Consider the following 13817-nt stretch of genomic DNA (forward strand, 5'->3'; position numbering starts at 1 on the left):
CCAACTCTACAGTCTACAATGACTCCTGAATATTTTTATTGATAACATTAATATGCATTAAAAAAGCAAGAGAAGGAATGGTGCAAGGAAAAGGAACCCCACTGTAGGAAAGGGTCTCTTAAGAAAACCAAATAAGGAAGAACTTAACAAACAATTTAGCAAGCTTAAATTCCCAAATATTGATATAAAGAATGGAAATATGTCCTATGATCGGTGTCTCCAAAACAATTTCCCTCCTTGGCTCCTAGCCAAACTGCTAGTTGAAGAGTTAGCCATACCTTCAAAAAATGGCTCCTCATCTGTTGAGAAGTTGCATGGCAAGTTTGAAAGAATTCTGCTGAAATGGGCATCTGTTAACAGTCTTTTATGGGGCTTCAACTAGAGAACCTTGGGCATCTCACTAAAGCAGTTATTAATCTTCTATCGACAATGCCACAAATTCCATCTTGAACTCCATGGCCCCCTTTTACTGAATTTGTTGAACTGTCTTCCTTGCAATTGATGTCTCGAAAAATGTCTGTTTCCTTAACCAATAAAGGAAGTGGGAAAGATAGGAGATCGCTTGGAGTTTCTGAATTGATGCTTAGTGGGTAGGTTTCTACATGCGGATCAGACATTAGAGATGTAGAGAAATAGATGATTGATGAGTGGTGGTACTTAAGTTTTTCCTGTGTTAGAAGGTTGGGAGCTTCATTATTTCTTTTCAGTTTCAAGTGGCAGGAAGACATGGATTAGTAGTACAAGGTATATCCGTTCTGATGAAGAAAGAGGTTTAGGAGTGGGTGACTACAAGGTATATCCGTTCTGATGAGACAAGTTTGCTAATATGTACTAGAAGCTCAAAGTCTGAATTAGGTTCAGTTAAATGTCTGGGTGAGTTTCAAGTTCTCCTTTGGATCCACGAAAAAGCACTGCAAAGTGTGGTCTCAAAACAGGGAGGAAGGTGAAGGGGGGGCAGAGAAAGGAATAGTGGATGAAGAGTAATGGTTGTCTTCTAAGTATCAGTTGGAGGAGGAGGTTCTGTTTGAGGCTGTAGAAGTCTCGGGCCTGACAGGGGGAGGAGGGAGTTCTCTTCTGTTTTGATGCCTTCAAGCTGCAGGGCATTTTTCTCAGAGATTCAAGTTGTGGGTGAAAGGGGAGGGGGATTGCGTAGATGTTATTATGTTTTTGGGTCCTGGTTTTTCTTGGTATGTTTATGCAAATATTCTAATTTTTGGGTTTTAGTTTCTTTGGTTCTTTTGGGTGTTTGGTTCAGTAAGAGTTTTGTGGGGATTGATATGTTGGATATGGGTGTAAAGTTTCCAAAGATAGTGGTTGGGAGAATGTTGGTCCTTAGTTGTGTTTGGAGGTGTTCCCTCAACACCTCTCTAGGTTGTAATCGCTTTTTCTTTTTAATGAATTTTCTTTTTACTATCAAAAAAACTTAAAAATGGCTTGATCATTCAACAATTAAGTAAGCCTTGAGTTGATGGAATGCTGAATGGCACATTTTTAAATTTGGAACTTTTTCGGCATTCTATTTTCTTATTTCAGCAGTTATTAAATGCCACCTAAGACCAGAGGCACCAGAGACAGAAAAGAATGTAGACAGATTGGAAAACAGAAAGTATCTATTTAGTTCAATTCTGCCTCCCAAAGATTGGAAAACAGTTTGGTGCTAATATACTTCTGGAAGTGATATCATCTGGGAGTTTGTATTTGTAACTTTATTTGCCTCATTCCCATTTAGTTTTGTTGATTGTTGCTTTCCATGGTTTTGTCTTCCAGGCATCATGAAAAGGCATTCATCAGAGTTCCATATTATACATATCTTTTACTTGTTTTTGTCATCTTGGATCATGTAAATACATTTCTTGCTTTAGAATTTCATATCATGACATCATCGTTGCAGTGAAAAAGTAGCTCTCCAGGCTTTGAAGGCCAGTGATTGGCACCTTGAAGGAGCCTTTGATATATTCTACAGTCAGCCTCAGGTTAAATCCATTCCTGATTCTAGGCATCTTGAAGAGCTTTATAATAGATATAAAGGTAATTTTTAGTTTTTTATTGTAATTACATTTGCAGTATTTGTCTTCTTTGTCTTACACTTGGGATTCAATTTCCAAGTGATGTCTTATCAATGTTGAAGTTGTATGACTAGTTGGAGATGGACATAGTTAAAACATGGTACATGGTCTTGGACAAACAATATCATACCATCAGCAGCAAAAAAAAAACAAAACAAAACAAAAGGAAAAAAAAAAGAGGAAGAAAAGAGTCTTCAGGGAAGGGTGGTTGGGACTTTTTTTGTGTTGTTTTGTACTCTTCTATACTTTTATTGTACCAATAAAGAAAAAGGGAGGGTTTATATTTGATATATACATTTCTTTGGTTGCTCATTCCTTTGTTAATTATTTGCATATCACATTGTGTTGCTTAGTAAGTTGCATTCTAAAAGATGATATTTTGTGCAGATCCGTATGTTGATATGATTCTAGCAGATGGTATCTCTCTTCTTTGCAATGACCTACAGGTATCTTGGCTCAATCAAATTATATTATTCTTGATTCTTTGAATGATCAAATATATTTGGCATTCCCAATTCAATATATTTATGTCCTATAAAAAAAAATTAAATATATTTATGAAAAAATTCTCTACATTTTCCACTTGCAATATTATCTAGACTCTGCCTTTCTATTACCACCTGCATTTCTCCCTTGAAATCTGTTGACATATTTATGTGGCTTTGTTTTTGGTAGGTGGATCCTGGGGACATTGTAATGGTATGTGCCCATTCTTTAAGCAAATGCTTTTTTCCTGGACCATGGATAATTAGCTAATGTGTAGGAAACTAGGGCATTTTGATTAGGTTATTGTTAAAGCTAACATTTATGTGTGCCGGGGGGTGAGAAATACTTAAATTTTTGAGAGTCCCTAATTTCCCTAATATTTCCATGACATATTTCCATTTCCATGGGTAGCGACAAAATTTTACCAGAATCGACATATTCCCCAATGAACACTACCAACACTATGTGGAATACAAGGGAGAGTTTCCATGACATACATATTCCCCAATGAACACTACCAGCACTATATGAAGTATAAGATATAGTATTAAAACATAAGTTGGTGATAATATTGTAGATATGTGGAGTAACAATGTTATTGCTCGCTTAACTTACATGATTACCACTTTGAGCTTGCTAAATATTCATTACAAGCATGAAGTTAAATATTAGTTTTTCTTTGTTAATAGATTATTTGGTTGATCTATTACAACCATTTACATTTTCTGTTAGCTTAAATTTTGCTTTAACTCATTCTATCATGACACTCTGAATGTTAAGGTTTGTAGGGCTACTCCTGAATGTATTATTTTGTCTATAACCTTAATTAGCTTTGTTTAGTGATTTGGAACAAGATAATAATTTAAAAGGGTGTGCCTATGCTCTTTTTTATCATTTCATAAAATTTTTTTTTTTGATCAATTATCATTTCATAAAATATCATTCTATATTTTGCGTACAATGTGTCAACCATGCCTATATTTTTGCAATATTTCCATACGATGTTTCCGACATTTCCAGCATGTTTCTTATATTTGGACGATTGACATTTCCACCGACATTGACATTTTAAACCTTGTTTGAGAACACTAGTTCCACTGATAAGTGGTACTGGGAGGAATCAAAGGAAAGCTATGTTCCTGGTTATCAGTGCACAAGGAACTCAGAAGTTTAGATTACAATTGATCTTTTGACAGGTATATGTTTTCTTGTTAATTGCTTGCTAACAGAATTTACAGAATTACTTTATAGTCCCATACACAACATGGGTCTACATGGTCAGTATCCTTATTTTTTGTTAATAACACAGTACATTGCATTTCAAATAAAAACCAAAACATTTAGGTGGGTTCTTTGTGGAATGATCCTCCTTCCTATTTGGCTCCCATTGAAAAGGAAGGGTATTTCTAATTAAAATTTCATATTTGAGGTAGCTATAAATTTGGTCTAATGGATTTGGGGATATTGTCTTAATGCCACTTGATCAGTGATTTAAAAGGCCTGCCTTGGGTGTGACTAGGCAAAAAGGTGAGGTTCATTTTAAGGTATGCACCTTGCCTAGGTTCCAGATGCGCCTTTTTATTTTTTGCGCTTTTTAGTGTTTTTAAAATATGGTGGTTGGGTTAGGAGCCCTGCCCCTGGACCCCCAACCAACTCCCTTGAGGCAAGTCCATGTGGTCTTAAAATTCTTAATCCCTAAAAATTGATTTTATAATTTTAATTATCTTTTAAAAATATCTTTTACTAGGATGAATGAATGAATGAACAACATTAGCAAATGGGGGGGGGGAGGGAATTTTAAGACCCTAACAAGGACTTGTTTGGGCTTGCCTCAAGGGGCTTGGTACAATGGTGGCTTGTAGAATTAGGAATGAAAGACGTAATATCACATTAAGTATTTGAAATAATGCAATTTAGAATGAAAGATGTAGCATCACTTTGAATATGTTTTATATGTTATGTTTATGTATTTAAAATTGAGCTAATGGACTTTTTTAAAACATTTAGTTTAAAATTAAAGTTTGATTTTTTTAATCAACATTATTTTTAATATTTTCTTAATTTATTTTGATTTTTTTAATTTTGTGCCTTGCTTCAAAAAGGTGCACCTCTCGCTTGCGCTTTGCACCTTGGGCACAAAATGGCCTTTGCACTTTTAAAACACTGCATTTGATATTTATAAGTTTTTGGAGAAGTGAACCAATGTTTCTAGAAAAGAGGTAGTAAATTGTATGGTGTCCAAGATTTAGGCATCCTTTTTTTTTATGAAAACAGGTGGTGCTACACAAGCCTGGGGGTAGAACGTCCCAAGGTTTAGGCATCCTTTGCTGAATAGAGAGGTGAGGGGATACATTTCTTTACTTGCATGGCTACAAGTATCCGAAGTGGAGAATAGCGTGTTGGATGAAAGATGTGCAAATAGTGTGCCAAGAGTGTGCTGGTGGAAAGTTGATGGTTCAATATTTTCATGGGGCTTTGATAAGAAATATGGGTGAATGGAATTACATTAAAGGGGTATGGGGCAACCCAATTCCTTGAAGCCTTTGTATGGCTAGTACTGATGATAGATGGTATTTTAACATTGGATCATTTGAAGCTAAGGGATTTTCACATGCCAACTATGCCAAATATGTTTTTATTGCAAAAGGGAGGACAAAAGTGTTTTTCATTTAATTGATCAAAAAAAGTGTTCTTCATTTATTTAATTAGTGGTTGCAACATGGCGGGAAGACTGCAAAGTGAGGGTTGGGCGGATTTCAGACTTCAGAAATTAAAAGCTTTGAAGAAAAATCTTAAAGCTTGGGGGAGAGAAGAATTTAAAGCTGTTGAAGTAGATAAAAAAAAGAATTCTGTCGGAATTAGAGGACTTGGACAATAGAGAGCAAAATGGGATCCTCAATGCCTTAAACAGAAATAAAAGAACAGAATTAATAAAGGAATGGGAGCAACTAGTTAGAAGGGAAGAAATCTATTAGAGACAAAGATCAAGAGTGAGATGGTTGAAAGATGGGGACAATAATTCCAGATTTTTCATACCTATGCCTCGAGAAGAAGTAGGAAGAATTTTATTTCTAAGTTCAACCTTAATCAGAGAGAAGTGGAGAATCCTGAGGAAATTTCTAAAGCTTTCCTTTCTTTCTTTAAAAACCTTTACTCCAAGGATAGTGAAAATCAGTTCACAATATTTAATTGGGATGGCACTACCCTATCAGCTGAAAAGAGCGATTGGTTGGAAAGAAGCTTTGAAGATGAAGAAGTCAAGAAGACTATTTTTAGCATGGATGGAGATAGGGCTCCAGGGCTGGATGGCTTCCCTATTCTTTTCTTCCAAAAGTGTTGGGAAATTGTAAAGTTAGATCTCATGGAGTTTTTCAGTGACTTCCATTCATCTGCCATTATTAATAAGGGCCTTAGCTCTACCTTTCTCTGCCTCATCCCTAAGAAAGGGGGAGTTTTGGAAGTTAAAGACTTTAGACCTATAAGTTTGGTTGGGAGCATTTACAAAATTTTGGTGAAGGTTCTGGCCAACAAACTCAAAGAAGTCCTTGAAGATCTAATTTCCCCAAATCAGTTTGCTTTCGTAAAAGGAAGACAAATTGTGGACAGCATTCTTATTGCAAATGAGTGTGTGGAAGACAGAAAATCCTCTCGGATCCCGGGGGTCCTTGTGAAACTTGATCTTATGAAGGTGTACGACAAAGTGGATTGGGACTGCATTCTTGATTGCTTAAGGCTAAGAGGTTTTGGGAGAAACTGGATCAGGTGGATTAAAGGTTGTATTGGCTCTCCTTGGTTTTCGGTATTGATAAATGGTGAAGCGAAAGGTTATTTCAAGGCTAGCAGGGGTCTAAGACAAGGTTGCTCTCTTTCCCCATTACTTTTCACTTTGGTGATGGATATATTTAATTATCTCTTTGACAAGTCAATTCTTCTCAACTTGGTGGAAGGCTTTGAAGTGGGTAGGGATAAACTTCACATCTCTCTCACTTACAGTTCGCTGACGACATAATCCTATTCTTGGATGCCTCCATAACCAACATCACAAACACTAAAATGGTAATCAAATGTTTCGAGATTCTCACTGGTCTGAGAGTTAATTTCTGCAAAAGTAGTATTTTGGCTATCAACTTAGTGGAAGTGGAACTTCTAGAAAATTGCAAATCTTTATTGGGGTGCAAAGTGGAGAATCTCCCATTACCTACCTTGGGATGCCTCTAGGAGGGAATCCAAAATCCCTCAACTTTTGGAGTCTTGTGATGGAGAAATGCGAGAAGAAATTATTGACTTGGAAAAAGTTTTATCTCTCCAAAGGGGTAGGCTTACTCTCTTAAAGGCCTCCTTATCAAATCTGCCAGTCTACTTTCACTCTATCTTCTAGATTCCGACCAAAGTCAGAAATCAGATTGAGAAGCTTCAAAGGAATTTTCTTTGGGAAGGTGGTAGAGATAAGAGAAACCATTTAGTCAACTGGAAACAAGTATGCAGATCAAAAGAGGAAGGCGGGTTGGGTATTGGACAGCTTAAGGAGAAAAATTCTTCTCTCCTAGGCAAATGGCTCTGGGGATTTCTGAAAGAACCTAATGCTCTTTGGACTGCTGTCATCTCAAGTAACTATGGACGAAATACAAACGGGTGGGATTGCATTCTCCATTTGAACAGGATAAAGGCCACCAACCCTTGGAAAGGTATATGTCCATTTATACTTCTTTCTTTCCTTTCATAAGGTATAAAGTGGGAAATGGGTCTAGAATTAAATTCTGGAAAGATCTTTGGTGGGGGGAATCTACCCTGGAAGCCTCTTTCCCTAGGTTGTTTAACCTCACCCTTGACCAAGAAGCCTCTATTTCTGCTTGCCTCCCAAACCAGTCCGCCGAGAATTCTTTAAACCTCCACCTCAGAAGACCCCTAAGGGACTCGGAGATTTCTGATTTAATAGCTTTAATCCAAACCCTCAAAGATGCCTATATATCCCCCTCTCATTCTGACACCCGAATATGGACCCTCCACCCAAATGGCAAATTCTCTTCTAAGTCTATGTTCAGGGCTTTGACTGCTGAAGGTCAGCATCCCTCTTTTCCTTACAAGAAAATTTGGTGCAGCCACATCCCCTCAAGAATTTGCTTCTTTGTATGGGAAGACGCTCCATTTCTCCTCATGTTTGTATTTTATGTCTCAGTGAGGGTGAATCAGCAGATCATATTCTTCTTCATTGCAGCTGCAGCTTCACTCAAAGGATATGGTCCCACTTCTTGAATATGGCAGGGTACAGCTGGGTTTTTCCAAAACACATCATGGACAACTTGAATCAATGGCAAGGAATAGGGCTTAGCAAAAGGAGTAAAGTCTTTTGGCAATCAGTGCCTCATGCAGTAATGTGGGGCGTTTGGGAAGAAAGAAACATCCGTATCTTTGACAATAAAGGCAGAACCTTGGAGGAGTTAATCTCAGATATTACCTTTCGTTGCATCCTTTGGGCGGTGAATTCAGCTCTGTTTAAAGGACTTTCAGTCAATGATATGACCAGAGATATTCACCCCTTTCTGTTTCTGCCTCATCCCCAGCAAACTCCCTTGAGGCATCCCGTTTCCATCAGTGATGGTGTGATAACCCTTAATTTTGATGGTTGTGCCTTAGGCAATTCGGGCTTTGCAGGTATTGGTGGTACAGTAAGGGATGAAAGGGGCATTATCTGCTAGACTTTTAGTGGTCCAATCGGTTGGGCCGACTCCACAAAGGCTGAAGTGATGGCTGCTCTCACCGGAATCAGGATAATAAAGAATTTGGGAATTCAGAATTTGATCATTGCAGGTGATTCAGCAAATACGATAATATGGTTAAGAGACATAAAAGGGGGCCCTTGGAGACTGTATCACTATCTGACTGAAGCTAGGGATTCTTTGGATGGTTTGAATGTTAACTTAGTTTGGATTCCTAGGGAACACAATCATACTACAGATGGCCTAGCTAAATTTGGTGTGTATTTGGAGCATCTGTATAGCAACAAGTTTCCTCCTTTGTAACTTGTAGGGGTTCCCCCCCCCCCCTTTTTTTCTTAATAAATTCTGGTTAAATTTTCTCAAAAAAAAAAAAAAGCATGGTGGGGTTCATATGGAATTTCTTTTTTCTCACTTCCAAGATATAAAGAGTAGAGCCATCTTAGCCTGATGAAATTTTCTCTTTTTGGCCTAGTGTTAGTGGTGCTAAGGAATTAAGATTTTTTTTTGGATCAATTAAAGAATTAAAATTTTATGGTGTAGTCCTTTTTTATTTGTGCTGGGGAGTTTGGCAAGAAAGAAAAAGGTGAATTTCTGATGTTTGTGTTATTTTGGATTCAAATGTATCAATAAAGGGGATCTAGAGTAAAATCTTTTGGACTTTTAGGGAATGCTGAGGGAAGCAGGCGGTTGTCGTGGTTTTCTTTCTGAGAAGGATTATTACATTTTTATATTTGGTGAAATTTCTTCATTGCTTATATAATGTTCTTGTTTTAATAGAAGGTTACCAGAAAAACATGATGCCAGAAAAACTTATAACCAATCAACTTATCAATCCTTGAAGAGATTTTTTCTTTGATTTGTTCAACCCTTCCAAAATGATCTTTGTTCCAAGCCTTTATTTTCTACTTCAAGTTCTGTAACTTCCTACAAAATCTCCCAACTTTGTTCTGGGCAAGACAAATTAGAGGCAGGTAAAGAAATGGAAAGGGGTGACGGTTTACAGATTCCTTGTCCAACTTTGGAATAAGCCTCTCCCTGTACAACTTTTGCCAGGTGTTATCATTGTCAGGTAAATTCTGTATAGCATCCATTCATTGTTCCTCTTGTGCTTCACTTTGTAGGTTAGTGTTGATTCTAAGGTCCCATGTATGGACATTGTGATCTTGTGGCGCCGTTGGTTGTATTTCCCATTCTTTTTCAGCTACAACTGAATCCACCACTAAGTGTTAGGCAGTTCAAGTCCAGTTTCTTTCGATGTTGGTTGTATTGGACAACATTTTATGTTCTTCGTTGCTTATTGGTTCAGGTTTTGAAGTCTTCGAGGGTTCAATACAGCATTTAGCAATGTTTTTGTTGATTAAACCCTAACAAATATGAAAATAATAAAAAGAAATTTGTATATAAACACACAAAATGAATATTTTAGTTTAAAATTGTCTATTTTATAATTATAACCTCAAAAAATTAAGAATGTAAAAGTTTTTTATAACACATTATAGAAAACTACTTGGCGATTAGGCGAGGCAAGCCTCCAAGGGCGCCTTGTCGCCTAGGCGTCGCTTTGACAACTATGGGGGGAACCATGGATATCTCCACAACTTCTTAGCTGTTAATTCCATGTTAAATCCTCTTCTTCCCTAACCGCATCATTGTGCCTATATGTCCCCACCATTTCTACAGGTGCATACAGGAAGTACCATGAACAGGTTTGGGAACTCAATTGGGAAATCAATAGTCTTCAATGATGATAATGGGGAACTCGGGAAACCAATAAAGACACTGCCTTGATGATTAATTTCCTCAATAGTTATGTTTTGAGAACTGCATTTTGGTACACATTTTGTGGACGTTATTGTCAGGATATGTGAATTTCCTGAAGTAATTTTATTTAGTGCACTTGTGATTTTTTTGGTCAATAACAGTTAATGCACTTTTAGTTGTTGTCTTAATTTCTTATTATCATCAATGTCAATTAGTTGTCTGGAGGTTCTTGTTACCATGGATTTTTACCTTCTCTGCAGTTGGTTGTTTCCTGGCATATGAAGGCTGCCACCATGTGTGAATTTTCAAAGCAGGAGTTCATAGGTGGATTGCAATCATTGGGGCAAGTATTAATTAGTTACTGTTATCATGTTCATTATGTTCTTCTAGGTTTTTGTTTTATATAGGATTTTTTTTGTTAGGTTTTATATAGGATTGAAACATGGTTTCTTCTGAGTCATTGAGGTTGAATATTGTGATGACAGGGTAGATTCACTTGAGAAGTTCCGTGAAAGGATGCAGTTTATGCGATCAGAACTAAAGGATGAGCGTATGTTTATTTTATTCTGGGAAATACAAAATGTTCATCCTGTATTCAGAAAATTGTTTTCTATTTTATATTTATTTTTATATGGGATAGACTTGTAAGTTTGCAACTTTTGGGGGAAACTTGGAACTTTCCAAGGTTTGAATTAACATTATGGAGGTAGTAGGTCTAAGTGTAGTTACTCTTGCTGAGTTAATGTTCTCTCTTCCACTATGCTTGCACAGAAAAGTTCCGTGAGATATACAACTTTGCCTTTGGCTGGGCTAAAGAAAAGGTATGTCTGATTTATGAGCTGTGGTAACTGCTAGTTTGTTCATTGATAACTTTCTGAATGTTTGTTTTTGCTTTTAATTTGGAAAAGAATTGATTGCAGTTGGTATGACTTTTTACAAATTGCATGCTGTTACTTATCTGGGGGCTTCTATGTGATATTGAGATTGTAATAGGCATGTCTATGAATTTTAGGTTTAGTTTATCAATCTGGTCAAGCAATGACTAGTCATGATAGCCTCTTTAGTTGATGTGATGACTAGTCCCTAGGTGTTAACCAGCTCACCACAAATAAAAAAAAAATCTTTTCAAATATTGATTCAATCTCATGTTAACATTAATATAGATTGAAACCAGCTCACCACAAATAAAAAAAAAATCTTTTCAAATATTGATTCAATCTCATGTTAACATTAATATAGATTGAAACCAGCTCCTACCACTTATTAGTTTCTTGCCCCTTTGCTACTGATCTTTGGGAATAGTTTCTTTCCTCTTTTGGTTGCAGGTGGACCCCACCACCAAACATTCAAAGTTTGTTTAGCCCCTCATTCTTTGGTTGGCCAAACAAAAGGGGAAGGATAATGTGGAGGTGTGTGCTGTTTGCTGGACTCTTTGGGAGGAAAGGAACACCAGAATTTTCTCTGAAGTCAAAAGAAGTAAAGAATGCCTTATTGAAGTTATTGATCAAAAAATGCCTTATTGAAGTAGTAACAGTGAGGGTGGTACATTGGTTGAAATCCTTGGATCTGTTTGTTGATATTTCTACAGATGTGTTGCTGAATAGCTGGCTGGAAATGGCAAATTCTGCTTCTGCTCGCTCTTTAGTTTGTCCTGTGTGGTCACCACCAGGAAGTGGACTTATAAAGCTAAACTTTGATGGAAGTAGTGAAGGAAATCCAGGTCCATCAGGTGTAGGAGGGGTTTTCAGAGATGAGGATGGGAAGGTGCTCGCTTTGTATTCAGGTTCAATTGGGTTTGGAGACTCTCTCAAAGCTGAGGTTTATGCAGTACTGGTGGGTATAAGGAAGTCTAAGGAACTGAATATGCAAAAGTTAGTCATTGAAGGGGACTCAAAGCTGGTCTTAAGTTGGTTACAAGAAGGTAGTGGACTTTGGAAATATGCTAATGAGAGGAGGGAGATTAAGTGGATAACTAGAGGACTGGAAGTCAAGTTTCAGTGGGTCAAGAGAAGAGCAAATGCATTTGTTGATGCTTTGGCAAAGCAGGGGGTGGGAAGGGATCAAATGTTTTGGGTTGTTCTGTAACTTTTTCTTTATTGTTATCTTCCTGGAGAGAGTTAAGTCTGTTTATCTCTCTTTGGAGCGCTGTAACAAAATTCTTTTAATCTAATGAATTCCAGTTATTGATCAAAAAAAATATTGATACATAATGTTTCATAACAATCTTTGTTTTGCAAACACAAAATTGAAGGCTGGATACGCTAGGATAGAGAGTTACAACCTTTGTTTTCAAATAAGCTTGATTATTTAATGCTGGTCCCATTGATTGTGGCAACTCCATACAAGTATAACACTGATTGGAAGGAAAAGTTAAAAGAACTCCTTTACTGACTTCTTTCATTTTATGCCTTGTTTTATTTTATATACCATTACCCAGCCATGTGCCACCAGCATTGCTTTAAGTAGCATGCATATAACAAAATAAAAGCATATGCGATATTTATTTTAAATAATTACGACAAGTACAAATAAATAAAACTTTAAAATGATGGCTTAAGATTAGGTATGACTTATGAGGATGGGATATATTAGGATTCGGCCTGCCCTTCAATCCTATTAAGCTGATAACAGTCAAGAAGAAGGAAGAGAAAGAGAGAGAGAGAAAGAACTGGTTCCAATGAGAGAAAAAGTTCTCTCTCCCATTCGACCAGAATTGATTTACATTACTTATATTGTGGAAAGACACATGTGCCCTTGCTTAAGGGACACTAAATCTAACATAATCTTACACATCAGCACATAAACATAAGTATAAAGACAGAACTACCCCTACATATTCGACACTAACAATCCCCCTCAAGCTAGAAAATATATATCATATAATGCCAGCATGTTACATATGTAGTTCACTCTTCCCCGACTCAACCCTTTAGTAAACAAGTCTGCCCACTGGTTCCCTATGTTAACATATGCAATATCTATCACTCCACTCAGCATCTTCTCTCTCACAAATTGACAATCAACCTCTATGTGCTTGGTTCTCTCATGAAACATTGGATTAGAAGAAATATGAACTGCAACCTGATTGTCACAATAGAGCTTCATTGGAGTGTCAACAGTGTATCCCATCTCCTGTAGAAGGTTCTTCAGCCACACTAATTCACTAGTATGTGCCATAGCTCTATATTCTGCCTTTGCATTGCTTCTTGCCACAACTATTTGCTTCTTACTTTTCCATGTCACCAGATTACCCCTAAGAAAAATGCAATAGCTTATGGTAGATCTCCTATCAGACATAGAACCGGCCCAATCAGCATCAGTATGTCCTTCTATTTCAAGTTTTCCACCACTCTTGTATATCAAACCACGATCAAGAGCCCCCTTTAAATACCTCACAATTCTTAGAACCGCATCCCAATGTGGAACCAAAGGATTCTGCATGAACTGACTTACCACACTAACCACAAATGGAATATCTGGCTGAGTAATGGTTAGGTTGTTCAGTTTTCCTACAAGTCGCCGGTATCTGCTAGGGTCTTCAAACACTTCACCCATATCGTTGCTCAACTTAGTGTTAGTTTCCATAGGTGTTCAGTTGGTTTAGCACCTAACAAACCTATTTCTTCCAGCAAATCGAGGACATATTTCCTCTGACACAAGTTAATACCATGCTTAGACCTTGCTACTTCTATCCCCAAGAAATATTTCAATTTATCAAGGTCCTTTGTCTGAAAATGTTCCTGTAGAAAAGCCTTCAACCTATCAATGCCCATTTTATCATTTCCGA

General features: G+C 37.1%; 1 protein-coding gene across 3 annotated transcripts in view; it reads left to right on the plus strand.

Annotated features, from left to right (window-relative positions):
* LOC104590290 (uncharacterized) overlaps positions 1 to 13817 on the plus strand; it is a 58677-nt gene that overhangs the window by 15174 nt on the left and 29686 nt on the right. For all 3 annotated transcript variants that reach the window (XM_088893203.1, XM_010248888.3, XM_010248890.2), the window contains exons 3-8: positions 1892 to 2028; positions 2454 to 2512; positions 2742 to 2765; positions 10291 to 10373; positions 10516 to 10580; positions 10802 to 10851. In XM_088893203.1, coding sequence (XP_088749329.1) covers positions 1892 to 2028; positions 2454 to 2512; positions 2742 to 2765; positions 10291 to 10373; positions 10516 to 10580; positions 10802 to 10851 — 418 coding nt within the window. The remainder of the gene's footprint in view (positions 1 to 1891; positions 2029 to 2453; positions 2513 to 2741; positions 2766 to 10290; positions 10374 to 10515; positions 10581 to 10801; positions 10852 to 13817) is intronic.

Source organism: Nelumbo nucifera, chromosome 8 (genome assembly GCF_055504915.1).
Source record: "Nelumbo nucifera cultivar China Antique chromosome 8, China Antique-T2T, whole genome shotgun sequence".
NCBI classification, from domain to species: Eukaryota; Viridiplantae; Streptophyta; class Magnoliopsida; order Proteales; family Nelumbonaceae; genus Nelumbo; species Nelumbo nucifera.